We start from the raw sequence: 19591 nt of genomic DNA, 5'->3' as shown, positions 1-19591 counted from the left end.
GTCCCGTATGGGAGATTGGTTAAGAAGGCAAGAGCCCACGGGATCCAGGGCAATTTGGCAAATTGGATCCAAAATTGGCTTAATGGCAGGAGGCAGAGGGTGATGGCAGAGGGTGATGGTCAAGGGTTGTTTTTGCGAGTGGAAGCCTGTGACCAGTGTGTACCGCAGGGATCGGTTTTGGGACCCTTGCTATTTGTAGTGTACATTAATGATTTAGACATGAATATAGGAGGTATGATCAGTAAGTTCGCAGATGAGACGAAAATTGGTGGTGTCATAAATAGTGAGGAGCCTTAGATTACAGGATGATATAGATGGGCTGGTAAGATGGGCAGAGCAGTGGCAAATGGAATTTAATCCTGAGAAGTGTGAGGTGATGCATTTTGGGAGGACAAACAAGGCAAGGGAATATACAATGGATGGTAGGACCTTAGGAAGTACAGAGGGTCAGAGGGACCTTGGTGTACTTGTCCATAGATCACTGAAGGCAGCAGCACAGGTAGATAAGGTGGTTAGGAAGGCATATGGGATACTTGTCTTTATTAACTGAGGCATAGAATATAAGAGCAGGGAGGTTATGATGGAGCTATATAAAATGCTAGTTAGGCCACAGCTGGAGTACTTTGTACAGTTCTGGTCACCACACTATAGGAAGGATGTGATTGCACTGGAGAGGGTGCAAAGGAGATTCACCAGGATGTTGCCTGGGCTGGAGCATTTCAGCTATGAAGAGAGACTGGATGGGCTAGGGTTGTTTTCCTTCGAGCAGAGAAGGCTGCAGGGAGACCTGATTGAGGTATACAAAATTATGAGGCACATAGATAGGGTAGATAGGAAGAAACTTTTTCCCTTAGCAGAGGTGTCAATAACCAGGGGGCATAGATTTAAGGTAAGGGGCAGGAGGTTTAGTGGGGATTTGAGGAAAAACAGTATCATCCAGAGGATGGTTGGTATCTGGAACACACTGCCTGAACGGGTGGTAGAGGCAGGAACCCTCAACATTTAAGAAGTATTTAGATGAGCACTTGAAACGCCATAGCATACAAGGCTATGGGCCAAGTGCCGGAAAATGGGATTAGAATAGATAGGTGCTTGATGGCCGGCATGGACATGATGGGCCGAAGGGCCTGTTTCTGTGCTGTATAACTCTATGACATTCTTAGTAACTATAGGCCAGTCAGTTTAACATCAGTGGTGGGTAAGGTTTTAGAAACAATCAGGGAAAAAAAAAATAGGCATTTGGAGAGTTTTGAGTTAACTAAGATCAGTTTGGTCATTCTGATGAAGGGTTACAGACCTGAAACGTTAACTCTGTTTCTCCCTCCACAGATGCTGCCAGATCTGCTGAGTATTTCCATCATTTTCTGCTTTAATTCACATTGTAGCACCAATTACTTCATTGGGTGGAGACTTTTGAATTTAAAGTAGGTCTCCACCTGCCTGTAGCTGGAGCCTCAGTCGACTTGAAAGCCAGTGAAGGTGAAATACGACAGGGCAAGAACAGAGCGACCTCAGTCTAATTTTAACCCCTCCTGCACACAATTCTCCCTGCATGAGGGGTTCAAAATAGAGGCCTTTGACCCCTATGGGTCTCCATTTGGAACCTACATCTAACATGTATTTGGTTTAAACAAAAGCTGATTTGCCTTGCAAAATCTATTTTTAAAGAAATGTTGAATGGAGGTTGCATATGAAGGTCAGTCTGACCTCTTTTTAGCAGTAGTGAAGAAGTTGAAAACATAGGTACATTGCTATGCTTTTGTTTTATGTCGCTTTGCATATTCTTGAGGGATCGCTGTTACACAGAAATGTTAATGAGTGAACATTGTCAATAATGGATATTACATCTCATGGAACTTCTTTCCTCGTGAAGCTCAAGTGAGCAAGTTCATACCACCCTGCATTTTTCTGTTATAACCCCTTTGTCATAGGCAAAACTTTTAGAATGCAAGAAGACAAGAAATAGGAGCAGGAGTAGACCATATGGCCCATTGAGCCTGCTCTGCCATTCAATATGATCATGGCTGATCTCAGGACCCAACTCCACTTTCCCGCCCACTCATCATATCCCTTGATTTTCTGAGAGACCAAAAATCTGTCCATCTCAGCCCTAAATATATTGAATGATGGAGCATCCACAACCTTCTGTGGTAGAGAATTCCAAATTTGAGTAAAGTAATTTCTCCTCCTTTCAGTCCTAAATGATCGGCCCCTTATCCTGAGACTGTTCCATCGTGTTTTAGATTCCCCAACCAGTGGAAATAATCTCTCTGTCCACCCTATCCATCCCCTTTAGAATCTTATATGTTTCAATGAGGTCACCTCTAGCTTTTCTAAACTCCAGAGAATACAGGCCTAATTTACTTAGTCACTCATCATAGGACAACCCCCTTATCCCAGGGACCAATCTAGTGAACCTTCGCTGTACTGCCTCCAGTGCAAGTATATCCTTTCTTAAATGTAGAGACCAAAACGTGTCACAGTATTCCAGATGTGGTCTCACCAAACCCTGTACTTTTGTAGCAATATTTCCTTATTTCTGTACTCCAATCCCCTTGCAATAAAGGCCAACATGCCATTTGCCTTCCTAATTGCTTGCTGTACCTGCATGTTAACTTTCAGAGTTCCTTGTACAAGCACACCCAAGTCTCTTTGAACATCGACACTTATAAGTTTCACATCTTTTAAAATAAGTTTCAGGCTATGTTCTTCATAGAACAAGGGTCTTAATTGTGAAATGTGATGCCAATGCACGAGTGAAAATCCTGAAATCCCATGTGATAAGGCCGCATTTAATTTATTCTTTACTGGTAGCTGTGGTCACAGGGTCCAGGGCTGTTTTAGAGTTTATTATTTATATTGCTAGCTTTTCTAGGGCTGTCTTTTTTTTTAACATTCATCAACTTTGCAGGGTATAAACCTTGGTTCAGTGACAACACTCTTACTTCAGTCAGATGGTTGTAGATTCTAGCCCCGAGGTCCTGTCTGCCTTCTCAAGTGAATGCAAAAGATCCCTTCATACTATTCGAAGGAGAGCTGGGGAGTTCTCCTGGTAACTTGGCCAGCATTTATCCTTCATCACAAAAAATAGACTGTCTGGTAATTTATCCCATTGATGTTTGTGAGGCCTTGCTGTGCACAAATTGATGTCTGTGTTTGTCTACAGTACAGAGTGGCTACAGTTCAAATATGCATAATTGTGAAGCACTTTGGGATGTCCTGAGGTTGGGAAAAAGGCACTACATAAAGGCAATTTCTTTCTTTCTTGTGAGTTTTCCAGATTTGCTTTCATCCTGTACTATTGTTTTTAATTAGGAGGATATTAAACTCAGGTTTAAGTTTGAACAAGCTAGTTAGTAGGAGATTATCTGTGCAAAGCTGTCCCAGTATTGGGGAGTGGAAGCTCTAAGCAGACAGTACAGGCTCCCTGTAGGGTGGACTGAAGGTTCTGACAGAGGTTGAGGTTGGTGCAGGGTGGAGGCACTGGCGGTGCTTTATACTTTGTTCCAGTCCATTCTGCAGTGAAATTCTAACCAATTCCAAGCTTTGACACTTATTATTTAAAATTAAATATCATATGAAATAATAACGACCTACATTTGTATAGCACCAACAGAATGTTTTTTTTAATGGAGATTGAATTGATATTTGCGCTCCCCGATGCAATTATCTAACAACTGGAACAATAATTTATATGGTGCCTTTAATATACAAGTGGAAGTTCCAAAGTGCTTCACAGTGTAGTGATCAATAAAGAATGGACTGCAAGCCAAAGAAGTAGTTATTAGGACAGGTGCCAAAAGCTTGGTCAGAGGTCGGTTTTAAGGAGAGCCTTAAAGAGACAGATGGAGCTGGAAAGTGAGAGGGAATTTTTGAGTGTGCACCTAGGCGGTCGAAGGTACACCCACCAGAAGGGACGGAGCAGCTTTAGTACTGAATCTACATCTTAAATTCTATGCACCCATTAATATAACAAAGTTGCAATAGTTTAGCTGATTTGTTCCCTTAGTTCATAACACTTTCTAACTCTATGTAATAACTCTTACAGATCTATTCTAGAAAAGGAGGGACCAAGGTCACTTTTCAGAGGACTGGGACCTAACTTGATTGGCGTTGCTCCATCCAGGTAAATTCAAATTGAAGGGAAAAAAGCTCTGGGCTCTGCTTTGGTTACTAGGCCACCAACAACTTTGCCGAAATTTCCTTAATGCTGTGTGAATTTCTGTTATCTTCGTAAAAAGGAAATCTGATCCACCTTGATAGTACTTGAAAGCTTATGTTGGAAGATAGCTTGGATGTATGTGGTCTTCTCTGCTTTTATATTCACACATGACCCTTGAAGATGTGATGTGAAACTTATCCTCTCTCCAGCCAAGACACAATCTTTTTATGTCACAAGATCCACAACCGCTTCATTACACTGACTTAATTATGCTTTTATTAAAACATTAAAAGAAACCATGTTCAGATACTTTATCACCCTTTTGAGGTGGGGAGTACTTTGAGCAGGAGATGCCACTGTGGACTTGCTTCTCTTTTAATGAAATAAGTAAAGCAAACAGGTTAATACTTCAAACCATGCCAGTAATACAGGACCAGAAATATGGAATGCGAAAAGTAAATTTTAACACCAAAATCAGAGGGACGGGTGAGTATTTGTTCAGAATCCATTTCTACAGTGAAATAATTCGTTTTGCTGTAGCTTAGCTGATACACTCACATTTAGGGCAAAAGCCTCCCCTCAAGGACTTGAGTACAAACCCCAAGCTGATATTTCAGTGCAGTAGTAAGGGAAAAGATCTTGAATCAAAGCCACGGCCTTGTTAAGAGCAAACATTCCTCCTGCAGTCAACACCACTAAACAGGTTTATCTTAGTGCCATTTGTAGGATTTTGGTTTTCAAAATTACCTAAGTCGCTACACTTCAAAGTAATTTATTGTATGTTGTGCTTTCTTTCCCCCACAATAAAATTTTATTAGCAGAATGCTGACAACAGTGGTATTTGCCCCTTCTGACTACTCACGAAAAATCTCTAGAGATCATTGAATATCTAAGTTATGTCAGATTTATATATTTAAAAGACACCTGGAATTTTGCAACAAACTGATGTAGAGCAGTGCAACTTTTTTCCCATTTTTGTTTTTGTAGTGAAGTTTTCGTTATAATTGGGAAAAGGTCAGGAACATGAATTTATAAAAATGGTGGCGTAAAGTAAATCCGGGCTGACACTCCAGTGCAATACTGAGGGAATGCTGCACTGTCTGAAGTTTCATCTTTCAGATCAGACGTTAAATTGAGGCCCCCTCTGCCCTCTCAAGTGGATGTAAAAGATGCCATGGCACTAGTGTGAAGAGCAGGGGCACTCTCCTCTGTGTCCTGGCCAATATTTATCCCTCAATCAACATTGCTTAAAAAAAAAGGTTATCTAGTCATTATATTGCTGTTTGTGGGAACTTGCAGTGTGCAAATTGGCTGCTGCATTTCCTACATTACAACAATGACTGCACTTCAAAAGTACTTAATTGGTTGTAAAGCACTTTGGGACATCGCTATAAAGCCAAGGTTTTTTTTCTTTTCTAATCGCTCAAAACACAAGGCACAAGCCACGCCCAGTGAGTAAGTGTCAGCAGGCTATCACAGCCACACTCATTTTCTGGAATTCGCCAGTGGTCTTGATGCCTGCTGCAGCCGAAGTGTTTTAAATGCCTATCTATTGAAGGACTATTTTCATCAAATCCGCGTGGAGACTTCGAGTAGCATTTAATTATTTTCACATTAGAATACCTCACCCATCAGGAATATAACCCACAAAGATTTACTTATTTATTCTTAAGAAACAGATTTTTAAAGCATCCTTTTTTTAAAAAAAAAACCCGGTTAACGATGATTTTTTGAGTGTGTTGTGAATGGGGAGTTAGATTAAAATAAGAAGTTATAAGGTCTTTAGACATAGGTTGATCATAATAGTGTTTAAGATTTAGTTTTAATAAATAGTTAATTTGTTGTCTAAAGATACCTGGTTTGGTCTGTTTTTATTCTGGGGGTTACTAGAGTGTTTAGTTTGGCTGTTTACCAATTGGGTAGGAAAACTTTAATAATATGCTGCAACCTGTGGAGTGATGGGACTGAATTGACAGTGCATTGCTCCCGCCTCGGTCATCGTAACACTATTCCTTGACCCTGTGTGAGACTAATTGTCAGCAGTTTTGTGCGAGGGGTCTTTATCCAACATGAACTGGACCTTGCCAAACGCTTGTATAACGCATTAACCTAATTTTGACTGACTCGGAATGTGCGCATCTGAACTGAGCACAGTTCTGATTTAATCCAGCATCCACTTGTGTAAAATGCCAACATAAGCCACTACGTAGCAATCAGAAGTGGGAACTTTTCCAAACCCCCACCCCACTGCATTTCGGCACTTGCCCGTGGAGTACTCGATGTATCTTTGGGAGGCAGATGAAAAGATGATCCTTTGACTTTATTTGGAGGTTTTATTCTTCAGATGAAGTATTAAATTCTGTTTTAATTGATGACCAGACAATACAAAGAGGAATCTTTCTAAGCTGTTTAGCATTCCCTCAGATCTAAGTGCACACAATAATTGCCATATGAAACAAAAACAGAAAACAGCAGGTCAGTTAGCATCTGTAACAGAACCAATTAATGATTGAGGCATACAGCCTTCAGGCTGTACACCTGAAACAATACATGCTCTTTCCAGCACTTTGTTTTTAATTCATATTTCCAGCTTTTTTTTGCTTTTGATTTTTAGGAATGCAATCTCAATGGGCTAACCTGATTCTTAAATAGTTTGAAGCATGTCTTCAGTTTCAGCAATTTTTAATTAATAGCCCTGTCCCCTGATCAATTGATTTTGTTTTATATGCATGCTACTATTAAAAAAAAAGAGCCTGCAAGACATACCATTCTCCAGCTGAGAAACCAAACAATCTGCACCCAAGCATGGCTGGTGCCAGCCTTGAGGAAGCAGCTGAGACATCCTGGAAGGGGTTTAAGGCTTGCTTTTCTTTGTTTCATGCCTTGCTTGTGCAGGGGCTTTGGTTTCCAATTTTAGCTCCTTCTGTCAGCAAGCTAATCGAACTGGTGATGCAAAGAAATTGTGGACAAACTGGTATAAAAACAGAAAATGCTGGAAATACTTCGGTCTGGCAGCATCTGTGGAGACAGAGTGTTAATGTTTCAGGTCATGACCTTTCATCAGAAAGTTCTGGTGAAAGTAATTACCTGAAATGCTAACTCTGTTTCTTTCTCCACAGATGCTGCCAGAGACCTGCTGAGTATTTCCAGCATTTTCTGTTTTTATTTCAAATTTCCAGCATCTGCAGTATTTTGTTCATGGACAAGCTGGTGATGTACCTATCTATCGCCCTGTTGGATCATGAATGCCTCTTGCCATGTAACTTCAGCCTTCCCTCAGCCCAGGGATATTGTGGGCAATTATGCCCATTGGTGTCCTGGCTCAGATCAGCATAGACTGGAACCTTCTGGTCTGTACAGTGCATCCACCTACTGAGCCACCTCTTTTAGCGCGTATATGTATTACATAATCCTCTTAAAGGGATGGTAACTATACAGATAAGTTCTGATGCCAAACAAAGGGGTTCATCACAGTATATAAGACAACTGATGTGAATGTATTTGCTCTGTTTCCAGATTGAGCAGGAGTTTATTCAGATAACTCTTGAAACAAACCTAATGTATTGATAAGTCTTTTATGGGATCGTCCTAGCTGATGATGTTGGTGTGCATTGCTTTACTTCAATTAAATTTGTTCCCTGGGATCCATGAGACCTTTAACAATTTCTCTCTGCCACCCTTCAAGGAAATATTTGTTTTCAAAAACACCTGAAACATGTAAAGGAGTAGGAACTGATCATAATTGCCTGCTCCTTTAATGGCTCTGTCACTGAAGTTCAAGTTTATTCCCAAATACATTAAATGTGCTTTTTTTAAAAAGCGACAATCTGAATCTAAGTTCCATATTTTGAAGTATATTAAAATTATCTGTATAAGCCTAATGTACTATAGGCCAGAACTGACTTGGTATTTGCTGGCATTGTCATCATCTAAAGCAATAAATTGTATCCTTGATTTTTAAATACCCATGTCATCACCCTACTTTACCCAAATGATTATTTAATCATTTATCTATTACCTCTAATTATGTACAACAGATATTTGCATTATTTTTGTGTATATACAGAGCAATCTACTTTGCTGCCTACTCCAAGGCCAAGGAGAAGTGTAATGCAATCTTTGTACCACACTCAAATGTTGTCAACATGTGTTCTGCTGGTTTTGCAAGTAAGTGCCACCTAATTATTAAACATTAGCTTAAAATGTTCATTTAAGAATGAATGTACAAAGGAGTAGAGTTTTATGCCTCTTCCCAGAACTAAGACTGGTCATTATTTATCTATGTGTACTATTTTTGTTAATTTTATGAAGATTATGAAGTGATTTGATTGAAGTTTTCAAGATATTACAGGGAACAGATCGTGTAAATTGAGAGAAACTATTTTTGCTGGTCAGGGAGTTTAGGACTGGGGGCATAGTCTAAAATTTAAAGCCAGACTTTTCAGGAGTGAAATTAGGAAACACATCTACACAAACACGGTAGAAGTTTGGAGCTCACTTCTGCAAAAAACAATTGATAAATCAATTATTCATTTAAAATCTGAGTTTAATAGCTTTTTGTTAACCACAAATATTGAGGGATGTGGGGCAAACGTGGGTATATGGAGTTAAGTTGTAGTTCAGCCATGATCTCGTCAAATGGCAGAACGGGCCAGAGGGGTTAAATGGCCTACTACGTTCCTATGTTCCTGATCAAACTATCCAAGTTTTATTTTTGCCCTTTATCAACAAATGAGTATTATGCACTGTGGAACTTTAATCTACAACAATGTAACTGCTATTATATGCTGTTTATTTATTTATTTATTTTTATTTTATTTAGAGATACAGCACTGAAACAGGCCCTTCGGCCCATCGAGTCTGTGCCGACCAACAACCACCCATTTATACTAACCCTACAATAATCTCATATTCCCTACCACTTACCTACACTAGGGGCAATTTACAATGGCCAATTTACCTATCACCTGCAAGTTTTTGGCTGTGGGAGGAAACCGGAGCACCCGGCGAAAACCCACGCAGTCACCGGGAGAACTTGCAACTCCACAAAGGCAATACCCAGAATCGAACCCGGGTCCCTGGAGCTGTGAGGCTGTGGTGCTAACCACTGCGCCACTGTGCCGCCCTTTAAAATACTGACCCCTGAAGCTGATACTTAATCATTGCATTTATGATCATATTTCAGAAAATGTGAAATTGAAATAAATGTACCTCTTTTATACACTAGGCTTTATTACAAATACATTGATGAACCCTATTTGGTTGGTCAAAACAAGAATGCAGCTGGAAAGCAGGTAGGGTATACTGATGCATGCCTTTTAGGATATGTGCAATAATAATAGCAACTATGAAATCCTCAAATCATTAATTGGTTCCTCACTATCTGTTTGTAGGAAACGAGGTGAGAAAGCAACAAATGCTTTCCAATGTGCAAAGTACGTTTATCAAACTGAAGGATTCAAAGGTTTTTACAGAGGTTTGACTGCCTCGTATGCTGGGATCTCGGAGACTGTGATTCATTTTGTTATTTATGAAGCCTTGAAGAAACATTTAGAGGAGTGGAGGTTCGCTGTGAGGGAAAATGACAAGAATGCATCAGACTTTCTAGGATTGATGATGGCTGCTGGATTTTCAAAGACTTGTGCATCTTGTACTGCTTACCCTCATGGTAAGTCTCTTTGTTCTTCCCCTTTAATTTGCTAAACATTGCCCTCAATTGTCTGACTAGGGCAGCTGATGGAATTGAACAAAAATGTTATCTAAAATTCTATCAATTCCACCAATGAGGATAGTTGAATTTTGTTCTGGAAAATCACAAACCTACAGATGTGATTTGCCATTATTTGAAGGAGAGTTTTGAGGATATTGTCCATAAAGGAATTCAATAAAATGCATGTTATAGATTTTTACAACAAAGTTCTGTTGAATCTTGAAATAAATTTAACATAAGAATGAATTCATTACCCTTTCATTCTGCTACACAACTTTGTTTTTGATTTGCAGCTTTCACATTCAGATAATCATCAAAAATGCATGCCAGTCTAGTTTATCAGAAATCCTAACTGATTATTCATCAACAGAATACAAAATACAGTGACTCAGCATGATCGACTTTTCTGGAGGACTGCTTTCATCTATTAATCATGTGACAGGGTATCACATGGCTGTTATCATGCTTCATTTGAAATTCACAAAGGAAATAAATGTAAAAAAGTCCAATCCCACCAGCACTGTATGAAAACGTTCAGGAGAAAGAAGTGCTCAAATATTTGAGTCATAGTCATCATGGCACAGAAGGAGGCCATTGAAGCTGTAGAGTCCATGCCAGCTCTCTATAGAGCAATCCCATCAGTCCCAATCCCCCACGCTATCTTATAACCTTGCAAATTTATTTCCCTCAAGGGCCCATCCAATTTCCTTTTGAAATCATTCATCGTCTCCTCTTTCACCACCCTCGTAGGAAGCGAGTTCCAGGTCATTACCACTTGCTGCATTGCTGCATTAAAAAAAAAGTTCTTCCTCACGTTTCCTCCCCCCGCCCCCATCATCTGTTGCCCAAAACCTTTAAATCTGTGTGCCCTAGTCCTTGTACCATCAGCTCATGGAAACAACTTTTCTTTGTCTACCTTATTTAAATCTGTCATAATCTTGTACACCTCTATCAAATCTCCCCTCAATCTCCCTTGCTCCAAGGAGAACAACCCCAGTTTCTCCAACCTAACCTTGTAACTAAAATCCCTCATCCCTGGAACCATTCTGATAAATCCTCTGCACCCTCTCAAGGACCCTCGCATCCTTCCTAAGTATGGTGTGCTAAAGATGTGGTACTCTAGTTGTGGCCTAACTAGTGCATTATATTGGTTCAGCAGAACTTCCCTGCTTTTGTATTTAATACCTTTTTTTATTAAGCCCGTATGCTTTGCTAACTACTCTCTTAATAGATCTATGCATATGAACCCCCAGGTCCCTTCATCCCTGTACACTCGTTAGAGCTGTTGCTCTGTCTCATTATCTCCCACTATCTTATACTCACTTTTCCCTTGCCTGTCTTTTGTTCTCCTAGTTCTTACTTATTTCTCTGCTTTTTTAACCCACCCCTCCTGAAAAAAAATTCTCCCCTCTTCTGAAGGCATTGGTTTATGTTGTGTTACAGTTCCACAGCTGCCAGCAGCCTTTCAGCACTGAACCCAAGTGCCCTTATCTTCAACCTCACCATCTCAGTGATACTGAAACTAATTTCAGTTCCTCTATCGCTTTTCTAGTTGAGGTCAGATAATTTCATAGAGACTTGAAATCTTCTGTCTACTCTTCTGCAAACCCAATATTGGGGAATTAAAGATACCTGTAAAGTGGTACAACAATGTTATTTAATGTTTATGACTCTGAACTCTATCATTGAGAGAATTCAGTAAATTAAACACAAGATTCTTCCAGTTGGAGCAGCTGTTAGCTGCAACAATCTCTGTTTCAACACTCAGCCTGTTCTCATTTTACAATTCTGCTTTGGAAGGTTTATTTCAAGAATGATGGAATCATCCAGCACAGGAGGAGGCCATTCGATCCATTGTGCCTGTACCAGCTCATAGTCATAGACATAGAGAGGTACAGCACTGAAACAGGCTCTTTGGCCCACCGAGTCTGTGCTGAACAACAACCACCCATTTATACTAATCCTACATTAATCCCATATTCCCGACCACATCCCCACCATTCTCCTACCACCTACCTACACTAGGGGCAATTTACAATGGCCAATTTACCTATCAACCTGCAAGTCTTTGGCTGTGGGAGGAAACCGGAGCAACCGGCGGAAACCCACACGGTCACAGGGAGAACTTGCAAACTCCGCACAGGCCCAGAACCGAACCCGGGTCACTGGAGCTGTGAGGCTGTGGTGTTAACCACTGCGCCATTGTGCCGCCCCATAGCTCTCTGAAAGAGCTATCCAGTTAGGCTCACCCCTCTGCTCTTTGCCCATAGGCCTACAGTTATTTCCTTTTCAAGAATATATCCAATTCCCTTTTGAAAGTTACTATTGAATATGCTTCCACCAACCTTTTAGACAGTGAATTCCAGGTCATGACAACTCGCTACATAAAAAATATTTCTCCTCATCTCCTCTCTGGTTCTTTTGTCATCCCATCTTTGTTTTCAATTTTTCATTCTGTCTTTATTCTACATTATGAGGCAATGATGTATGTAATTTAGTATGTTTCTGGAAAAGTTGAAAAGTGCTCACACTAGAACACTAGCATTATAATAGACTCCTTTTGTTTCAAAGCACTAGTTGGAGTGGTACTAAGTCATCCCCACCAGGAAGTTGTTGTGGTGCATTAACCAATCAATGTTCAACTATTGGTCTCCTTAACAAGGTGCAATGGAGAGGAAAAATAATGAGTTGGATTCTGTGTACAGTAATTATTCAGTGACTTCAGTTGGAAAAAGTGCATATAAGGACATATCTCATTTGCCGTTGGTAAAATGCTCAGTGTCTGGAGTTGCACCTGAACAATTGGCACTCGTTTAAGGATTGGTAACACTACTTATGGGTGAATACAGTTATGCTGAGAGGAGCATTGAAGTAAAAACTTAAAAGAAGAAAAGACTTGGCATTCTAATTATTTTTTCACATTTATTTTTCAGAGGTAATAAGAACACGATTACGGGAGGAAGGCACAAAGTACAAGTCATTTTTGCAAACTGCACGTCTAGTGGCAACAGAGGAAGGTTATAGTGCTTTCTACAGAGGACTTCAAGCTCAGCTGATACGCCAGATTCCAAACACTGCAATAATGATGACAACGTATGAGCTGATTGTTCATGTTTTGGGATAGCGTTGGAAATAAAAGGACACTCAGCAATCAAAGGATTCTGTTTTGTTGCACTGCAATATAATGAGCCACAAACTCTGGGGAAAATGTGGCAAGTCACTGACCAGATTACAACCTGTTCATGTAGAGTACAAAGGTGAGATTTTCTCTCTAGATTTGAGCCAGGGTGGCACTTAAAGTGCCACAACTGGCATTAACATCCCTAGGCTAACTAGAGATAAAGTTGCCAGGGTTCCTGGTGACTTCTGCACAAAGTATGCTGGTGGGCACTGGGTGATACCAAAACCATGGTGTTCTCTGTGGTTTGCTGCCACTCAGTCCAGGCTCTCATACTGGGCAGTTGGGTAAGCTACTAGATGGCTGCCACTGCCTGTAAAACTACCACAGCAAGAGTTATCACTGACAGAAAATTGGCAACAGAAAGGAAAAGTATTTTTTTCTGAAGCTAATCTGTGCAGTGATATCTAGGGCGGCACAGTGGTTAGCACCGCAGCCTCACAGCTCCAGCGACCTGGGTTCAATTCTGGGTACTGCCTGTGTGGAGTTTGCAAGTTCTCCCTGTGTCTGCGTGGGTTTCCTCCGGGTGCTCCGGTTTCCTCCCACATGCCAAAGACTTGCAGGTTGATAGGTAAATTGGCCATTACAAATTGCCCCTAGTTTAGGTAGGTGGTAGGGAAATATAGGGACAGGTGGGGATGTGGTAGGAATATGGAATTAGTGTAGGATTAGTATAAATGGGTGGTTGATGTTTGACACAGACTCGGTGGGCCGAAGGGCCTGTTTCAGTGTTGTATCTCTAAATATGCATTGGTCTCCAGGTATCACTATTTCGATGAAATAGAGTTAACTTGCAAACTTAATTCGTGATGCCATTTTTCTCTTGGAATGCATAGGATTTTGTTAAATTTTTTGGCAGCTTTTTGAAGGAATGTATATATTTGCAATGTATATGGTTTCTGTAGATATATTTGGGTAGTATGTGTTTATACTGAATGCAGTATAGAACACATACTACATGCAGTAACAAATAAAATGAGAGCAAATGTTAATTTATTTGGTTTAATGTGTCCCTAACAAAACGTGGGAACTGGGAAATGTTATCCATTCAGATAATACGGTGTTTTACAAAATTTTGAATGGAATTGTACACCTTATCCCATGACTAAAACAGACAATATTGCCATGCTATTTAGTCAACTTTTAATTATTTTAGTTTAGAACTGTCACCTAAAAAGGCAATTTAAAATTAACCTCACTTAATGGAATTGCCCAGAACTCAGTCATGACTGAATTCCAAGCTTTGCTTTCTGTTTTATTTCAGATTACCAGTATCTGCAGTACTTTACATTTATTTTATCTCAACTTTTGACAAGTTCTTTTAATATATTTCACATTTCAGTGTTGAATCAGCAGAAAGCTATAACTTTAATGTTGAAACCTGCAGTGGTGATCATGTTAAAAAAAATGCTTATTTTGCTATTAATTTTAGATGTGTGCCTTATTAGAGTTAACAAGCTATCAAACTAACATTGTAGTGGAATGAAATTGTTTTCAGTGATCAGTACTGCAGGTTTTAGTATGAACTGGTAATCAATTTTTAAAAATTTTTCCTTTCGACACTTGTTGCAGTCATTTTTTTTTTCAGATGTTTAAATGTTTGCGATTAATGACTCGGGGTGGGGGGGGGGGGGGGGGTGGTGCGGGATGAGAAGGAGAAGCAATGATGTCCTCCTACAGCAATAATTGATGTTTTAGTGACAATGGATAGAAGTGTTCTGACTTGCTCAGTGTTTGGGACAGTGTTATTAGGCAATACTTTTTAAAGGAAATAAATAGTTATGACTTTGTCATGTTGCAATATTGCTTGTGTTCAGCATGTGTTACTGTAAAATTTGTTTCATTTCAAAATATTCTGAATCGGTGCAAGAATTCCCATCTGAATAAATGCCTTCGACCTAAATTTCCTACCAAGCACTTCACTTATTTTGATCTTAGAATGCAATTTGGGAGTAGGTATTGTTGATCTCCAAAGGAATAGAAAGTAATTCCTCTTGCTTTCTCCCACCTTTAAAAAGGGAGTGAAGGATAGACCAAATAATTACAGGCCAGTCAGTCTAACCTCAGTAGTGGGCAAATTATTGGAATCTATTCTGAGAGACAGGATAAACTGTCACTTAGAAAGGCACAGATTAATCGAGGATAATCAGCATGGATTTGTTAAGGGAAGATCTTGTTTGACCAACTTGATCAAATTTTTTGAAGAAGTAACAAGGAAGATAGATGAAGGTAGTGTAGTTGATGTGGTCTACATGGATTTTAGCAAGGCTTTTGACGAGGTCCCACATGGCAGACTGGTTAAAAAATAAAATCCTGTGGGATCAGGAAAATGCAGCCAGGTGGATACAAAATTGGCTCAGTGGCAGGAAACAAAGGGTAATTGTAGATGGCTGGTTTAGCGATTGGGGGCTGTTTCCAGTGGCGTTCCACAGGGCTCAGTACTGGGTACCCTGCTTTTTGTGGTATATATTAACGATTTGGACGTAAATGTAGGGAGCATGATCAAGAAGTTTGCGGATGACACAGAGATTGGCCGTGTGGTGGATAGCTGTAGGCTGTGGGAAGATATTGATGGCCTGGTCAGATGGGCAGAATAGTGGCAAATTTAATTCAACCCACAGAAGTACGAGGTGATGCATTTGGGGAGGTCAAACAAGGCAAAGGAATACACGATTAATGGGAAAATACTGAGAAGTGTAGAGGAAGTGAGGGACCTTGGAATGAATGTCCACAGATTCCTGAAGGTAGGACAGATCATTAAGGTGGTTAAGAAGGCATATGGAATCCTTTCCTTTATTAGCTGAGCTATAGAATATGAGCAGGGAGGTTATGCTGGAACTGTATAACTCATTGGTTAGGCCACAACTTGAGGATTGTGTGCAGTTCTGGTTACCTCATTACAGAAAGGATGTAATTGTACTAGAGAGGCTACAGAGGAGATTTACAAAGATGTTGCCAGGACTAGAAAAATGCAGCTATGAGAAAAGATTGGATAGGCTGGGGTTGTTCTCCTTGGAACAGAGAAGGCTGAGGGGAGATCTGATTGGAATGTAGAAAATGTTGAGGGCCTGGATAGAGTGGAGGTGAAGGGTCTATTCACCATAGCAGAGAGGTCAGTGACGAGGGGGCATAGTTTTAAAGTGATTGGTAGAAAAATTAGAGGGGAGATGAGGTAAAAAGTTTTCACCCAGAGGGTGGTGGAGGGGTCTGGAACTCACTGCCTGAAAGGGGAGTTGAGGCAGAAACCCTCAACCCATTTAAAAGGAGTCCAGATATGCACCTCAAGTGCCGTAACCTGCAGAGCTACGGACCAAATGCTGGCAGGTGGGATTAGAATAGGTGGATTGTTTTTCGGCTGGCACAGACACGATGGGCCAGGTGGCCTCTTTCTGTGCCTTAAACTTTCTATGATTCTGTGATTCGTGGTGTCAATAAACTGTTAGGTTTAGAAAATAATTTCTCAGCTATATCACTGACAAAAAAATCCAGAGAATATTTGGTATTATCAGAGAAAATGTGAGGACTAAAGGCTAAGCCACAGATGAAAGTTTTTCCAGATTCTGCAGATTTTAATTGCAAATTATATAAGACCTTCCTACCTTCCGTGTGTACTACAAATGGATTTAATGTGACATGGTGATAGAAAATGGGGTTTGTTCAATTCTGAGTCTGGCAGTGAGCAGTGTTATCTTGTAGCATCAGGTCCTTTTGGAAGAAAGTAGAAATAAGTAAAGTTGATGTTTGTAGATAATAGTGCAATATAGTTCATGTCGACATACAAACAGTACTTCCTAGAAATAGTAGTGTTTTCAAATTTTTTTTAAAACTCTTTCACAGGATGTGTGTGTCACTGGCAAGGCCAGCATTTGTTGCCCATCCCAAATTGCCTTTGACAATTGAGTGGCTTGCTCGGCCATTTCAAAGGGCAGTTAAGAGTTAACCACGTTGCTGTAGGTTTGGAGTGACATGTAAGCCAGACCGGGTAAGGATGGCAGATTCCTTCCCTAAAAGGCAGTTAGTGAACCAGATGGTTTTTTATGACAATCGATGAAAGTTTCATGGCACCATTACTAAGACTAGCTTTCAATTCCAGATTTTTTATTAATTAAATGAATTTATTAATTACATTTAAATTCCACCCCCTGCCATGGTGGGATTTGAACCCATGTCCCTGGGCATTAGCCTGGGCCTCTGGATTTTGATATCTCTTGCCCCACCCCTGCTTCATTTGCTTAAAACCTATTGCATTTCTAATATTTGCCAGTTCTGAAGAAGGGTCACTGACCTGAACCATTAACTCTACTTCTCTCTCCACAGATGCTGCCAGACCGGCTGAGTATTTCCAGCATTTCTTGTTTTTACTCTGAATTACTAGTTCAGTGACATTACCACTATGCCACCATCTCCCCCTTACCATTAATATTAGTAAAATGTTCCAGCATTTTCTATTCTAGTTAAATTTTTGGACTTTCAAATCGTTCTACCTCTTAAGAAAAGGATTTCTCTTAAAACATGCTGACTGAATCAGATAGGTGATTATGCACAGTGGTACCACATGGCAGTTTGAATCCCAACAGAATGCAGATCCCAACTTCATAAGTAACAACTTGCCCTGGTTTGGAGTATCCTTAGACAATCCAGTTTGATTAGTTCCGATGAAGGGTCACTGACCCGAAACGTTAACTCTGCTTCTCTTTTCACAGATGCTGCCAGACCTGCTGAGTGGTTCCAGCATTTCTTGTTTTATTGCTCCAAAAATGCAAAGCCACTTGGGCCTTTCCATTGTTCCCAGGTGCTAACAGCTGCCTGGTACATTTATTGTCTTCCGAAATACTGACTCCCTGTTTTACGACCCAGAATTAAAGAATTGTTACAGGACGTAAGGAGGCCATTCGACCCAGTGTGTCTGCACCAGCTTTCCGAATGAGTAATTCATTTAGTGCCTTTCCTCTGCTTTCTCCCCGTAACCCTGCACATTCTTTCTTTTCATAGACAAAGTAACACCTGCCAACGCAGCAGCCCGCTGACATCATCAGAAAGTTCCAAGCTGCGCACATGCGCAAATGGTCTCCTTGCTCTGAGATGCTGTGCATGCGCAGCCTACTTCTTGCCAGGACTAACTGGCACATGTGCAGGAAAACCTCTCCCCCACCCCCTTGGCCACTCACTCCAGGCTGCTCGCTCCCCGCACCTTGCTTCCTCTACCCTCCGGCCGCTTGCTCCCCGCTTCTCTTTTTTCCCCCCCCCCCCCAAATCGCTCAAGGCCATGGGCTGCGCCACTGCCATCCTCTCAGCCACTCGCTCCAACGTTCGATCGTTCCTCACCGTGCCGCTTGAAGAAGCAAAGCAGGCCGTGAGGGGTGACAGGGTGCGTAGGAGCAAGTGACCTAGAAGAGGGAAGCGGTGCAGCCCACTGCCTAGAACTAGCGTCTGGAGGGATGGTGGGGGGGAAGCGGGGAGCGAGCAGCCAGAGAGTGAGATGGTGGGGGGGATGTTGGGATGGCACTGAAACCTCATGAATTACGGAGGGTGCTGTCCTTCTGAGGAGACTTTAAACAGCGCAACGTTCTCCAAATATCAACCAAAACATGTCCATTGTTTGCTGCCATATTTGCTTATGAAACGACAGTCACTGCTCCTAAAGTAGTTCAGTTTAGGTGAATTAAGATGACTAGGTACTATATAACTGCCGCATGCGCAGGAGGGAGCAGGGTACTGTTGGGAGTGGGATGGGGGTGTCGGCAACCTTTGAAAGCATTTTTGGGTTGAAGTTGTTTTTCTGTGATTTATGAGCAGCACCATCTTTAATCCTGGCAGCTGCCTGAACGTTGCAGACAGTGACGTTTCAGAGGAACAGGCTGCAGTTGCGTATGTGCTAGTACAGTGCCACCTAGTGGTTGTGTTGTCAGCAAACGCAGCCTTTCATATAACAGTCTAATTCCCTCTTGAATGCTTCAATTGAACCTGCCTCCACCGCACACCCATGCAGTGCATTTCAGACCTTAACCACACGCTGCATGAAAAAGATTTTTCTCATGTCACTTTTGCTTCTTTTACCAATTACTTTAAATCTGTGCCCTCTCGTGCTCGATTCTTTCATGAGTGGGAACAGTTTCTCCCTATCTACTCTATCCAGACCCCTCATGATTGTGAATACCTTGATCCAATCTCCTGTCAGCCACCTTTTCTCCAAGGAAAACAGTCCTATCTACTCCAATCTATCTTCATAACTGAAGTTCCTCAACCCTGGAACCATTCTCATTAATCTTTTCTGCACTCTCTTCAATATCTTCACAACCTTCCTAAAGTGTGCTGTGCAGAACTGGACACAATACTCCAGCTGAGGCTGAACTAGTGTCCTATACAGTTTCAACATAACCTCCTTGCTCTTGTATTCTATGCCCCTATTAATAAAGCCCAGGACACTGTATGCTTTATTAACCGCTCTCTCAACCTGTCCTGTCACCTTCAATGACTTATGCACATATACACCCAGGTCCCTCTGCTCCTGCATCCGCTTTAGAATGGTACCCTTTATTTT

General features: G+C 41.0%; 1 protein-coding gene across 1 annotated transcript in view; it reads left to right on the top strand.

Annotated features, from left to right (window-relative positions):
• The window catches only part of slc25a33 (solute carrier family 25 member 33), a 32652-nt gene extending 17699 nt beyond the window's left edge, over positions 1 to 14953 (top strand). Inside the window, exons 3-7 of the mRNA XM_068016978.1 lie at positions 4049 to 4126; positions 8229 to 8329; positions 9390 to 9456; positions 9556 to 9830; positions 12806 to 14953. Coding sequence (XP_067873079.1) covers positions 4049 to 4126; positions 8229 to 8329; positions 9390 to 9456; positions 9556 to 9830; positions 12806 to 12996 — 712 coding nt within the window. The 3' untranslated portion in view covers positions 12997 to 14953. The remainder of the gene's footprint in view (positions 1 to 4048; positions 4127 to 8228; positions 8330 to 9389; positions 9457 to 9555; positions 9831 to 12805) is intronic.
• Positions 14954 to 19591: the final 4638 nt, after the last annotated feature.

Source organism: Heterodontus francisci, chromosome 37 (genome assembly GCF_036365525.1).
Source record: "Heterodontus francisci isolate sHetFra1 chromosome 37, sHetFra1.hap1, whole genome shotgun sequence".
NCBI classification, from domain to species: Eukaryota; Metazoa; Chordata; class Chondrichthyes; order Heterodontiformes; family Heterodontidae; genus Heterodontus; species Heterodontus francisci.
Note: the sequence above shows the minus strand (reverse complement) of the source record. Positions and strands in the feature narration are given on the sequence as shown.